Raw genomic sequence first — 13,552 nt, 5'->3', positions numbered from 1 at the left:
CATGTATGTGAACACAATAATTTAGGAGTGTTTTAAGCTCAGCACAGGCTGATGTTTATCAGTGAAACCAAAATAAGGACTTCTATGTTAGATCTGTTCAGTTTTGAAATGCAAAACTAAAACAGTGCAGTGAGGAATCCCAACTATCACTACGGTGTGCTTTTGGGGAACTTTAAGGTTTCCCATTAAGCTAATATGAGAGATAAAAGCTGATGTTTTTACTAATTAAAATGTAAGAAAAAAATACAGAACATTAACTTTAAAATCAGTCATTTCCCATATTTCCCATCCGTTTCCCTGTAAAGGAAATAATTATTTTTCAAAATATCTGAATGTCAACCTATATAATAGTTATGCAAAGTTTATTATAAAAAGTTAGCGCTTTTTGTGTTTATAATGCAAATATGCTCTCCAAAAAAATCTGACAATGACAGGTGGTTACATATGTTATATGTGAACAGATATGACATATTTTTCCTATACATATATTTATCACATGCTTTCTAAAAATAAAATATATCAGGTGGATTTATGGATTACGAACACACGGTGAAATTGTGACCACACGAATTATGGCTCCTGATGAGCCCAAAATCTGCCATGTCTGAGGTTTTTACAGTATTTTAAAGTTTTTAATTTACTTTGAAAAATTTATTCAGTGATTAAAATGCATTCTATATTATACAATCCCTAAGTTGGCTTGGGATTTCACTCTGGTTTTTCCAGTCTAAAATTTAAAACAAACAGATGTTACTCATAATTAAGAACAGTGTTTGAGTGAATTTATCTTACAAAGCACAATTTTTCCAATTTAATTGTAATATGAAAACGACTTTAGAGACTATATAGTAGTTATTTACTAACTGAGGGGTATGCAGTAGAATTAAGTATGGAGCTATTCTGTTATGTAGATTCAGTTCCTGTTGTACAATTATGCTGCTGTTCTAAATATTCAATTAAATTGTTTTTTTTTCTTTTGACCATTATTTAACATATTTATTAACATACAAAAATCACCTAAATACTTATTTTTTAACCTTTTGTAAGAAATGTTAACATTATCCCACATAAGCTAATTTCCTATTGTTTTGCAGTGAGAGAAAAGGGGGAGGATGTGGTGGTCGCCGTGGAAGGCGAGCGCTATGATGTACACGTCAAGGAGAGGAAGCTCTATGCTGTCTATTGGGATCAAGCTCCTGCAGAGGTTCGCCGCTGTACCTGGTTTTACAAAGGAGATAAGGACACAAGATTCCTGCCTTACTCTGAGGAATTCAGCCAAAGTCTGGAGGTAGCCTGAAATGTATTCTTAGCTTTTATATACATCTTTCCTACAAACTTGATTTACTTCCTGACTTTTGCTGCTGTCATACCTATAATTTCTCTCCACCTATAATCATTCTCCACTTTGCTGTGTTTTTTACAGGAAGCCTATATGATAGCAGTGACCTTAGATGAATGGAAAAAGAAACTAGACTTTCCCACTGGAGAGACTGTCATCTTGCACAACCCTAAGGTGAGGTTTGCTCCTGAACCTCTGTTCACGAGAAAGATTCTGCATAGGATTATCTGTTTGCAACAATTTTCAAAATGCCTGATTCTCAGTGATGCTAAAGAGCAGCATCTGTTTTGAGCTTCACAAGCTACACTGTCTGTGATTTTGCACAATTTAGCATTTTTGTATTTTGTTTCTGACTGTATGCTCCACAGATTACTGACTGTCAGGTAGACTGAAACAGCTCCATTTCTCATATATATATTTGCCGGCAATTTGCTGATGTTTATGGTATAGGTTCAGATATGTGTTTGTTGTTTTGCTGTGTTTAATGGCTGCTTTTTATTAGCAAATCCGACATACAAGCACAAGTTAAGCGATTCATCGCACTCACTCAGATGGAATCCAAAGTGCTCACATACTGCTGCTGTGGTTTTCAGCTTAGAAAACCAATCCTTCCTCTGCTTTTCCAAACCTCAACTTGTGTTCTTCTGGCTCGCTACTCCTCAGTCACAGAGGTTTCATGCTACACCTCGTAGGGATGTAATTATGATCCTATGATGTACTGCTTATTGCTATATGCCTGTGTTTTTTTTATTAACATGTTGGACACATGGGTGTTTATTATGACTTTTATCAATACTGAGAGTAAAAAAAAAACAAAATGATAAAAACAAAATTATATAAAAAACTGTGAAGTTTTATTAGTAATGTGAAAGTGTAAGCCTGTACAACCAGAACGTTTCCACCTAAGTTTATTTCTAATGGGACATGTCCAAGGAAGAAACTGTTACTCTTTATGAAAAACAATAAAGACTTAAGATTGGCAGATAGTTTAGTTCTGCAATAATTATTTTTGGAAAGATCAGTCTAAAGTTTAATTATTTGGACACCAGAACAGAAGACACATTTTACAAAAAAACAAATGCAGCGTCACAGAGAGAGAATCTCATACCAACCATGAAGCTTTCTGGTTGATGTTATGGTCACTTTTGAATTTTGGTGGTGTTTTCACACACGTGGTAGCATGAGACGAACTCTGCAACCCACAGAAGTGGTTCAGGTAGTGCAGCTCATCCAGGATGGTACATCAACGCGAGCTATGGCAAGAAGGTTTGCTGTGTCTGTTGGCGTAGTGTCTAGAGGCAGGAGGAACTACCAGGAGACAGGCCAGTAAATTAGGAGGTGCGGAGGAGGCTGTAGGAGGAACAGGAGGAGCACTGCCAGAGCCCCGCAAAATGGCCTCCAGCTGGCCACAAAAGAGCATTTTGTGAGGTGGCATTTCTTTGGAGGGCCACGCAGTCCATTATGTGCTCGCCAGAGGTAGCATAACTGCCATTAGGTACCGAGATGTGATTCTCACACCCCTTGTGAGACAATATGCTGGTGCGGTTGGCCCTGGGTTCCTCCTAATGCAGGACAAAGCTAGAACTCATGTAGCTGGAGTGTGTCAGCAGTTCCTGCAAGATGAAGACCTTGAAGCTATGGACTGGGCCACCCGTTCCCCAGACCTGACTCCGATTGAGCACAGCTTGAACATCATGTCACGATCATTCCACCAATGTTATATTGTACCACAGTCTGTCCAGGAGTTGGTGGATGCTTTAGTCAAGGTCTAGAAGAAAGTCCCCTCAGGAAACCCTCTGCCACCTCATCAGGATTATTTCCAGGCATTTTAGGGAGTTCATACAGGCACTTGAAGGCCACACACCATACTGAGCCTCATCTTGATCTGTTTTAAGGATATTACATAAAACTTGGATCAGCCTGCAGTGTGTTTTTCCACTTTAATTTTGCGGGTGGCTCCAAATTCAGGTCTCCATTTGCATTCACCAAATGATTAATAAATTTAATTTACATTGATGAACTTTGTCTGATTTTGTTCTCAGCACATTCAGCTTTGTAAAGAATAAAGTAATTAAAGATAATATTTCTTTCATTCAGATGTAGCAGTGTTCCCTTTATTTTTAGAGAAGTGTATATAATTGAAGCGGAACTGGACTCTGCAACATTGAAACAGACTCCTAACAGGTCAATAAACCCAAAAAGGAATGGATGCTAATTATGAAATGGAAAGTCCCTGGACATATCACAGCTGGAAATGAGGAGTGGAACACACCAAAAATAACCCACAAAGAAGTGTTAAATGCTTTGAGCAATGGCAACAAAAGATTCCTAAATAGGCTGCAGGGGTCGATCCTCAAAACAGTTTTTTTGTTTCTTTCTTTCTTAGCTGATAATGCATTATCAGCCATTTGGAATGCAGGATGATTGGGTGTCCTCTCCGTCAGAGCAGACACGGCCTCGCACAGTCAAGAGGGGGGTAGAAAATATCTTTGTAGAAATACCAGATGGTAAGCATGTGTTCTGTTCTGCCAGATCATAATGGAGTATAAGCTTGGTATGAAGGATCTTCTCTAATTATGTCATTTTGTTTTCAGGTGAACCGGAGAAAGTGGATCACTTGGTCTTCATGGTCCACGGCATTGGTCCTGCATGTGATTTACGCTTTAGATCCATTATACAGTGTGGTGAGTTAGCGCATTTGATCGCACTTCCGTTTTTTTGGTGAGATGTGCATTAATGACTCCATTTAATTTTTTTTTACAAATCTTCAGTAAATGACTTCAGGAGTGTTTCGCTGTCGCTCCTGGCCACCCACTACAAGCGTTCTCAGCAGGAAGGCCATGTCGGTCGAGTTGAATTCCTTCCCGTCAACTGGCACAGTGCTCTGCATGGTGACGCCACCGGTGTGGATGAGTACGTATAGATAAGACAAAAAAATGGGGGGAAAAAAATATAACAGTTTTTATTCCACTAAGCTGCAAAATAAACTTTTCTGTTCTTGTTTGTATTTTCTCCTTCCTTCCCCAAATTTCAGGGACATCCAGAGGATCACTCTACCTAGCATCAGCCGCCTCAGGCATTTCACCAATGATACTCTGCTGGACTTATTTTTCTACAACAGCCCCACCTACTGCCAGACCATAGTGGACACAGTGGCCTCAGAAATTAACCGGCTGTATGCCCTGTTTAAGCAGAGACACCCTGAGTTCCATGGAGCAGTTTCAGTAGTAGGACATAGCTTGGGTTAGTCTTTCAAATGCAGATTCAGAAACATTAACCAGCAGGTAAAAGCTGGAAACTTAGGTTCATCTTGTCTTGTGTTACTCAGGTTCTCTGATTCTGTTCGACCTGCTAACCAATCAGAAGGATGGATCCAAACCAGGAAGAGTAGGACTTTGCCTTTTCTGTTAACCACATCATTGTATCATATATTTTATTTTGAAAAGCATATTCACAGTTGAAGCCTTTTCTTTTTTTTAAGGTATCTTCGGGTGAACAGTCTTCTTTTAACAGCGATACATTGGAGCAGACTCTGACAAAACTGGGCCTCCAACAGTACCTGGGAACACTCCTGGCAGAAAATGTCGACATGGAAGCACTGGTAATAAGCATAGCGTCTAGCAAAAAAATTTGCCTACAACATTTCCTTGTTTTGACTCATTATAATTACAGAGATCATTGTGTTTACTTAGATTTGGTTGACTAACCACATTTATGCCTGAGTGAATATATAGAAAGGGTTCGGGTTTATGGATTTCAACATGTCTCTCAACAAAAAACGGGTTCCAATAGAAAGTTAAACACATTTTGGCACACTTTATACATAACCTATCATAATTTATTTTCCTTGCTCTTCCGTTCAGGTCAGATTTTAGCATCAGTTGTTCTGTTACCTGATTTTCCTGCTGTGTTCCCTATATTTATTGTTGGTTCTCTGACAACCTCTGAAGATTTTACAGAACCACTGTAAATACACGTTCTAAATACACATTACTCTTGAGAATGAAAGTAAAAGGTGATCTAACACAAATGCATAAAATGCAGATTATAATGAAACATTTCAAATTAATTTTAGTTCTAATTCAAAATAATAGGTACTTCACAAAAGTTTTTGTAAATAAACTGACATATTTTTGGTTATCTTAGATTATAGATTTAGATACTAGATGTAGACTATTAACATAAGATTAATAAAGACAAATGGTGGATTATTTAATACTAAATCCATTTCTACACACTCAACAATTGGTAAAAAATTCTTTATGATTATATATTCTACTAACCCAGACTTAAAAGGTATTTAGTGGTGCAGATAACTTTTAAAGGTGCTAACTAGCTGATGGGGTGCCACCATGAATTTCCAATTTTTAACTTTTTCACAATGTTCTAATTTTCTGAGATACGGAAGCCGAGAATGGTCGTGCTCAACATTTTTTTTTTCCTTTGCCTTCTCGAGATAATGACACAACTATCTTTATCATGGTTAAACCATTAATTGTTTTCTGGAGATAACAAGATAATTATCTCGTTATCACAAGAACAGTTATTGATTTCTTGAGATAACAAGATGTTTAACCTGTATGAGTAATGAATGAGAATGGCCAACATCCCTGGATTCCCAGTCCATCCATGCCTGCGGTGCCTGTAGTTGTGCAGTCGCAGTACTGCATGTGAGCAAATAATCAGTTTTTTAGTTTCCTTTTTCTTTTCACTCATTGTCAGGTTGTGATAGATGTTTGGATTGCATGGAATACAGTGGAAACAAATCTGACTGTTTTTGAATGAAAATCTTTTCCACATATGCACAATACAACTGTAAATATAGATCTGAGAGATAAAGATTGTACAAAGTGAAACAAATGTGTTTCTCTTGTAGGCTCTCTGCCAAGACAGTGATCTTAGAGATTTAGGAATTCCTCTCGGACCTCGAAAGAAGATTTTACACTACATCAAAAAGAAGAGGCTTCCACAGGTCAGACATGAATTAAATTCAGGGTTTAGTATTTTTCTCTTTTTTTTAAGATTCAACCCTGTTTAACCAATATCTTGAGGAAACAAGTATAGTGTATAAAACACTGTATACTCCTCTGTTTTTGCCATTATTTGATAAATCTGATGATGTTTTCTTTATATATCATAAATAGGACTGTAAGGCAGCAGCGGGGAATCAGACCTCTGAGTCTGCTCCACCTCAAGTGACCAGTGAGGGTAACCAGCCCTCAGGACCAGAAGCACAGCAACCCCTCTTCCACAGAGAGCCTTCTATCACCAGCGCTGTGGACTATGAATACTTCGATGTTGGCATCGGACAGGTACAACACAGGCTCACAGACAGTGTATAATTGCTTATGGGGGGGTGCAGGTGAGCTTCGTTGCGTCACCGTTCCTGCTCTTTTCCTTTTCCTTGCTTGCCTGGAAAGCCCAAAGGAGGCATAGCCAAGGGACAGGTGTGTCTCACATGGTGACCACTTTCTCTTCAGGCTTGGTGTCTTGATGTGTTTGACTTGATGTTTCCTTTGTATAAAGTGCAGTTCTGGCCACTACATTGAAGTGAAGGCTTGAGAAAAAAACAATCTTGTATTTGTGTTCACACATTTGTATCAACTCTGCATGGGTGGCCATCTCTTCATTCACCAATGTAAATGAAGAAGATAAGAATCCACATCTGCTCTAAATGACGTGCAATTATTTTTAAAATTTGACTTTAGCTAACTTCTCACTGCAGCTCTCATTTCCTATCCGTCCATCCAACAAACCCAGGTGTCCGTCGATTACCCTCAGCTGGCGTTTTACCCTCAGACGTTCTTTGCTTTTGGTTCTCCGATCGGAATGTTCCTGACTGTACGAGGACTGAAACGCATTGATCCAAACTACTCATTCCCAACCTGCAAGAGTTTTTATAACATCTACCATCCAGTGAGTATCGGGTTTCTTTTCAGGATTGATTTGATCTCAGATTCTGCCTTCCTTCACTGTGTTCTGTTGTTTGTGATCTTATGAAATGCACTCATCTTTGACTGTTTGAATTCCTCTTTAGTACGACCCAGTTGCCTATCGGATCGAGCCCATGATTGTTTCGGAGGTGGATCTGGAGCCAATGCTTATACCCCACCACAAAGGCCGAAAGAGGATGCATCTTGGTAGGATCGTAGATTTTTTCTGTTTGTTCAGTTGTACAGTGGGAAGAAAATATTTGATATTAATGCTTAATTCCTATTCTGTTGTAGAATTGAAAGACAGCTTAACCAGAATGAGTATGGATTTAAAGAACAATGTTTTGGGATCATTGCGGACAGCTTGGCTGTCCTTCACCAGACTACCAGTTGCAGCACTGCCCCCAGTGGATGAGCGAGAAACTACGAATGACACAACCCCACAGGAAGAACAAGGTAGTGAAAAAAATACTCACTGGATTTGACTTAGTTTATCTTTGGGGTCTTTCTCTGAGAGTTGACATGCACAAAATGGTGTCCAACCCACTGCCGTTACATCCTTCTTATTCCTATGCATGCTGCACTGTTTTTAGTTTTATTTTGCTTTATTTTCGCCGCCTCATGACTTTAAAATCTCAGCAGAAACTACTACTAATAGAGAAGACAAACTTATAAATCTAGGGACTATAATACTGGAGTGACCAAAGACCATTCAGAAGCATTAGCTAAAAGTTAAGTCAGGATTATTAATGAATTATGTATGATAATTCATCTGACTTCCACTTTCTCACTTTAATCAGAGTCTGATTAATAAGGACAAGCAATAATAATCGTTTTTTGAACCAAAAATCTAATTAACACTATGGCATTGTGTTAGTCTGTTAGATATGGGAAGATAAAGCTTAATTGAAAATTAAATCTACAATGATTTACCTTGGCACGCTTACAGAGGATGACTCTTGCGTAATGATCTTCATCATCGCCACAGGCTCTCGCTGCGTATGTGCTCCCCTCCCTCATGCCCCATGACTTTACCACCTGCTAAACAAGTTGTCATTTTAACTGAAGATTTAATTTACTGAAATCCCCTTTAGGCTGTTTCATGCCTTACCACCTGTAAGTTCTCATTGGCTGAATTCATTCCCACTAACCCAACAAACCACTGACACGTCTGGCCTAGAGCACATTTTTATGTGAGTTCTGTGGTTTTTATTTAATGTTATTTAGCTGGTGGTGTGACTTCACAATCTTACCCATGTTTTTTAATTACACGGTGCACATTTATATTAATGTGGACAAACTGTTAGCTCATTAGATGAAAATCAGGGTTTGCAATTCTGTGGAAAAAAAGACAGTCACTTTTTCTTCCTGTTGTCGTCCCTGGAAGCTTTGTCGTTGCTTATTATTTGCATAATATGTTTCATGAGGTGTGAAAGTTGAATATTCACCTGTTAATATAGGGTTTACAAGTCTCTACCTGTGTGGTTGGATTGTATTAAATAGATGGGAAAACCATAAATGTGTATGTGTATTATGCACACTCTGAAGGTCAACTAAGTCTATTAGATTGTAAGGGGTTCTTACAGACTATGCAACATGATATTCCTCATTGTTAATGAGTAAATACTTTAAACTTTACATTCACAATTGGCTTCTCAAAATAATCATCATCAATATTACAAACCTTTTATATAATCTCTTAAAATGTTTTCTTTCTTGTTGTTATGGTCTCCTACAGAACAGTGATTCTACACAACATATGTGCATTTTTAGTTTAGTTATTGTACAACTTTTTGTGCCCTTTTCTAGAGGTAATAACTATTTTAGGGGAGGTTCTTTGTGATCTTTAAGGATGCTCATCCTCCAGTTAACAGCTGGCAGTAACTTTTTGCCTCAACAATGGTTAAACAATATTTTATCCAGTTTTAACCTCTTGTAGAATAGCCCAGAGCTGAACACCTGAATCAAATGAATAGCTTATTACCAAGCTTTTATGTAGAACTTAATTTTTCACTAAGACGGTAATTCAATAAATAATGACTCCACATGATTCACAACTTTTACAGTTTGTCCCATCACATGGGTGGCGTGCTTATTCCTGCTGAATCAACAATTTAACTGTATAAGGTTACTGTTTCTTAAGCTTAGGGTGTTTTATAATGACATGGATCAGTGAATCATCTCCGATTTATCTCCAAAAGTAAAAGAGTAGAAGTTGAAACAAGCTCAGTCAAAGCAATGTTCAAACTCAGCGAAGATAAATTTATACATTATGACAATTTAACATACTGTTCCTGTTTGGGGTTGATGATTGTTATTTTTTTTATCATGTTGCTTGCTTTTAGTTGCTAATTAAAAAAAAAAAACACATGGCCTGTTTCAAATAAACTAATCTGGTCTAAAAATAAATGATACCCCGCTCAGGTAGGCTTGATCCAGAGTCTTGTCTGCTCTTTTCATGTCACTTGTCTGCTCTTCAGCTCTGGTTGCTCTTGTGCAGGAATCTCAATGTTTCCCTGGTCGAACACACCTGAATAAAACAATGCTTTTACAACCCTAGTAATGACCTATTTATTTGATTCAGGGAAGTTGAAGTGGAGGAAAGTAGCAGAGCAGTTTGAGAGCCCTGCTCTAGGCTGCACATTTCTAGTGTAGCTTTCCAACACATTGTTTTCATCGAAAACTCCAGACTTTTCCCAGAAGCAATGTAGTTACACATCAATTCCTAACTATAAATCTTGAACCTTCCAGAACAATTGAAGATCTCATCATTCCTAGGTCCTGTGATTTATGACGCAACAGAAAGTCAAAAATTGAATTTTTGATTTTTAAAATGAACGCTGATTTCACTATTTTTATTGTGTGTGAACTACTTTGACCAAATGTTTCAACATCTGTTACATCATTTGTGGACTTTAGTACCTTCTTTTTTTGTGGAAAAAGAAAAAAAATCCTAAACGTAACAAACACTAACATATAAGGTTATTTTTAGCATTTTAGATCCAGTTTAAAAACCACTTGTTACCCTAAAAGGTGGTAAATAGCAAAAAAATAAAATTAAATAAAAATACCCCTATGGATTTGGTCAGTTAAAAAAAAAAAATACTGATAAAAATGTTAGAAATAATATTTGGCTATTTAAAAGATAAAGCATAATCAGTTAATTATTGCCATTTTGAGAATTTACAGAGACTTTTCTCTACATTACTTTCATTCCTTTCCAATTTGTCCCCATCTTTTAAGGTTAAAGTCTTTTACTGTAATGCAAGAGACCCAGGTTCAAATCCTAGGTTTTTAAGGAAGGGAATCAGGTGTAAAGCTTTGCCAAGTCTGTAAACAAGTCCTAATGATTTTCTGTGGCGCCCCCTGAATATGGGAGCAACCGAATGTAGGAACCCTAGTAGCTTATTAGTTATTCTGAATTAGAGGCAAGATTTAAGTATTTAAACTTCTCTCTCTGACCATATAATGCTTTAGAGGCCTTTTATTATTGTAGTCACAGTTGCTTCTCTGATGCTTAAAGAACACTAATTAGCTAGTGTGTTGTAAATCTAAAGCTTGTTGGATCGTTATATTCCCTCATGTACAAAGGTCGGTAGGATAAAAGGAGTGACTCATACGATTCTCTGGAGATTAGATAGCGGACAGAGCTGAGCTGTTTCATGCATTGTTTTTGTAGAGACACAATTTCCAGCCTCCATTTTATTTTTTAGCTCACTGATAGGAGATGGAAGATAAACGACTGGGACAGAAAACTCTCACCCAAAAACATCTGCTTTCCAACAAATAGACTAAGTTTTTAAAAGAGAATAACAGATAATCAATGACAAATCTGAGTTTAGATGATTAACAGTTTAAAACATACCTTCCTGAACATGGAGGAAGTTTTGCTTTGATGCTGTAAGTCAATGGTTATACTTTCTTTCCTTGTGTACCATCTAAAACTTATATGGGATCTTCAAGTTGCACAATAATGATGGACAATAAAAGCCTTTAATATATTCCTTTTTTGCTACAAAAATAGCTTGCAAATGAGACTCAACTACTTATTTAGAAACATTTGAATACGGTATCATGTTTTTAGTTCCACATCTACACAAATGTTATGTCTCAAGTGTATAAGTTATATTTGTAACATTAGAGTATATTGCTGAAGAAAATATAAAATATTATTCTGAGGCATCTAACAGACTAAAATCATCATTGATAGCTCTAAAACAGAAATAATTCAGACACTGATCTCAGAAATAGATTGTGCAATAATAACAAGTTTTTATTTTTATTTTCTTGAAGAGATTTTCTTTTGAACCTTAATAGGTGTAGACAGCAGTCTTTTTTCCCCCGCTTACCCAAGTGTTATCTGTATTATCCTATACAATAGGCCTGTAAAGTGTTGATGCCTGCATGTAAAACCTCTTTTGCTGCAGGGATCTACACAGAAGCTGAATGTTCAGGGTCAGCAGAGCAGACTGATCAGCCTGAGATAGAAATGGGGATGCTGAACGGGGGACGCAGGATTGACTATGTGCTCCAGGAAAAACCTATTGAGAGCTTCAATGAATACTTGTTTGCCATCCAGTCTCACCTCTGTTACTGGTAAGTGTCTAATAAATTAAATAAATCTTTACTTGAATCTTCTTTTTGTTATTTAAAAAATATCACTAAAAGAAAGGATCTTTTTCTCCTTTAGGGAATCTGAGGACACGGCTCTACTGCTGCTGAAGGAGATTTACGACAAGCTTGGTGTTGCTTTCGAACAGCCACAGCAGTAACAAATTAGTGTGAATGTATTTATGCTTTCTTTATCCGTTATCTGGAAGTGAAGGAAAACTGATGGAGACAGAAACTAAACAGACAATCCTCTCCAGAATGCCTTACTGTCTGTTTTTTTTTTTTTTTTTTTTTTTTCCAACTGCTGCCTGGTTGGTTTGGTGCATCCAGGTAGTCTTGGTTTATGTGTTTGTCAAAGCATGATTTTGGAAATGTTGGCTCTTCAGCCATTTCTACAATCCAAATGTTTGAGTTGGGTTCTAATATTTCCTGAAGACCCGCATCGAAGCACCTTTTTGATGAGATGTTATCATTTCTTGGCACTTTCATAGTAAACATGACGTCATGAAAGGTTATGATTATAATTATTAAACGCACAATGTATAAGAGGGTAATTAGTTTTCAGCTGCCATATATTTCAAGTTAGAAGAAAAAAAGGTTAGTTTTTTTTAAACTTCACCTTTATTTAATGTTGTAGCATATATTGACAGACATAAGCTATTGTCCCAAAAGAAACAGGTGAGGGTTTTGATTTCTGTTACAAGTATTATTTTTGGCAGCTATTTATTTTCCTTTTGTAATAAAAAGGCTTTAAACAAAAAGCTGCCACACTTGTACTTCAGTTATATAGTTATGTGAGCTTCCCTCATTTCCTTTAATTCAACATATTGTGTTATGTTGTTTGATTACATTTGTATTTAATTATTCATGCACCTGTCGTATCAATCCAAATAATGAGTTGATGCCATGGGAAAAGTTGGCTTTTTAAGAGGCAGCAGGATTGTCTTTTCATTAGGTTTGTATGTATGCAACATATCTTTTTTGTATTTACTACAAAGTATTTATAGATTTGACCTTCTTCATCAATACGTCACCAAAGACAGAAACACTTTTTTATCCCTACCAGCACTCTATACATAAAATGTGTGTTTGTGTGTGTGAAATACCCAAAATAGGCCCATTTCTCTGTCATCCTTTGTCCTCATGTATAAATTATCTTTCCTGTCTGTACCGCATGCATTTGTGTTTGTTTAGAGATTCTCTGCATATTTAAGTCCATGATTTCAGTTCTTTTTAGGCAACAAACTATAAAACAATTTTTATATATTTTATTATTTAGAAAGCAAAATGTTAACTTCCGTTGTCGCTTTATTTTAAAGGGAATTACAGGTATCGCCTTGTTGAAAAAAAGAATCCCAGAATAGATCTTTTATAGTAATATAAATTAGGAATTTTTTTAATGCTTTGTTATGGAAACCACAGCCCTGCACCAACCCTGTAGTGTTCTCAGTCAACAATATCCTTCCACTCTCGCCATTGTCTCCGTAAATGTCAGTCACATCAATTACAGCAAAGTTTAACTCCTTTAAATTGATCCTAGTTTCCATGACCTCTATTGTAGCACTCCAGTCTTTGATTCAAGCCAAAAAGGTGCATTCCTCTCTAAACAAACCCCTTAATGAATGTGGTTACACGGCTTATGTCTCATAATAAAAATATTATTTAAGTT

At 36.9% G+C, this 13,552-nt stretch overlaps 1 protein-coding gene across 1 annotated transcript; it reads left to right on the top strand.

Moving 5' to 3' along the window:
- The first annotated feature begins 427 nt into the window (after positions 1 to 427).
- On the top strand, positions 428 to 13,216 carry LOC119786573 (phospholipase DDHD2-like). The gene is made up of 16 exons (XM_038290035.1): positions 428 to 434; positions 1,095 to 1,288; positions 1,424 to 1,513; positions 3,726 to 3,846; positions 3,934 to 4,023; positions 4,111 to 4,252; positions 4,374 to 4,582; positions 4,668 to 4,726; positions 4,821 to 4,940; positions 6,216 to 6,311; positions 6,484 to 6,651; positions 7,100 to 7,255; positions 7,377 to 7,479; positions 7,567 to 7,728; positions 11,700 to 11,868; positions 11,963 to 13,216. Exons 1-16 carry the CDS (start codon positions 428 to 430, stop codon positions 12,042 to 12,044), a joined length of 1,968 nt encoding a protein of 655 aa, XP_038145963.1. The 3' UTR covers positions 12,045 to 13,216.
- The last annotated feature ends 336 nt before the right edge of the window (positions 13,217 to 13,552 follow it).

The sequence above is a fragment of the Cyprinodon tularosa genome, unplaced genomic scaffold (assembly GCF_016077235.1).
Source record: "Cyprinodon tularosa strain WSP-4 unplaced genomic scaffold, ASM1607723v1 ctg275, whole genome shotgun sequence".
Taxonomy (NCBI): Eukaryota; Metazoa; Chordata; class Actinopteri; order Cyprinodontiformes; family Cyprinodontidae; genus Cyprinodon; species Cyprinodon tularosa.
The sequence above is the reverse complement of the archived record's forward strand: the minus strand, read 5'-3'. Positions and strand labels throughout refer to the sequence as shown.

Bases quoted from the DNA above. Each gene is read 5' to 3' on its own strand.
- LOC119786573 (XM_038290035.1), top strand. The intron at 4,253-4,373 runs GTACGTATAGAT...CCCAAATTTCAG, and splicing joins GACGCCACCGGTGTGGATGA to GGACATCCAGAGGATCACTC. The intron at 4,583-4,667 runs GTTAGTCTTTCA...TGTGTTACTCAG, and splicing joins AGTAGTAGGACATAGCTTGG to GTTCTCTGATTCTGTTCGAC.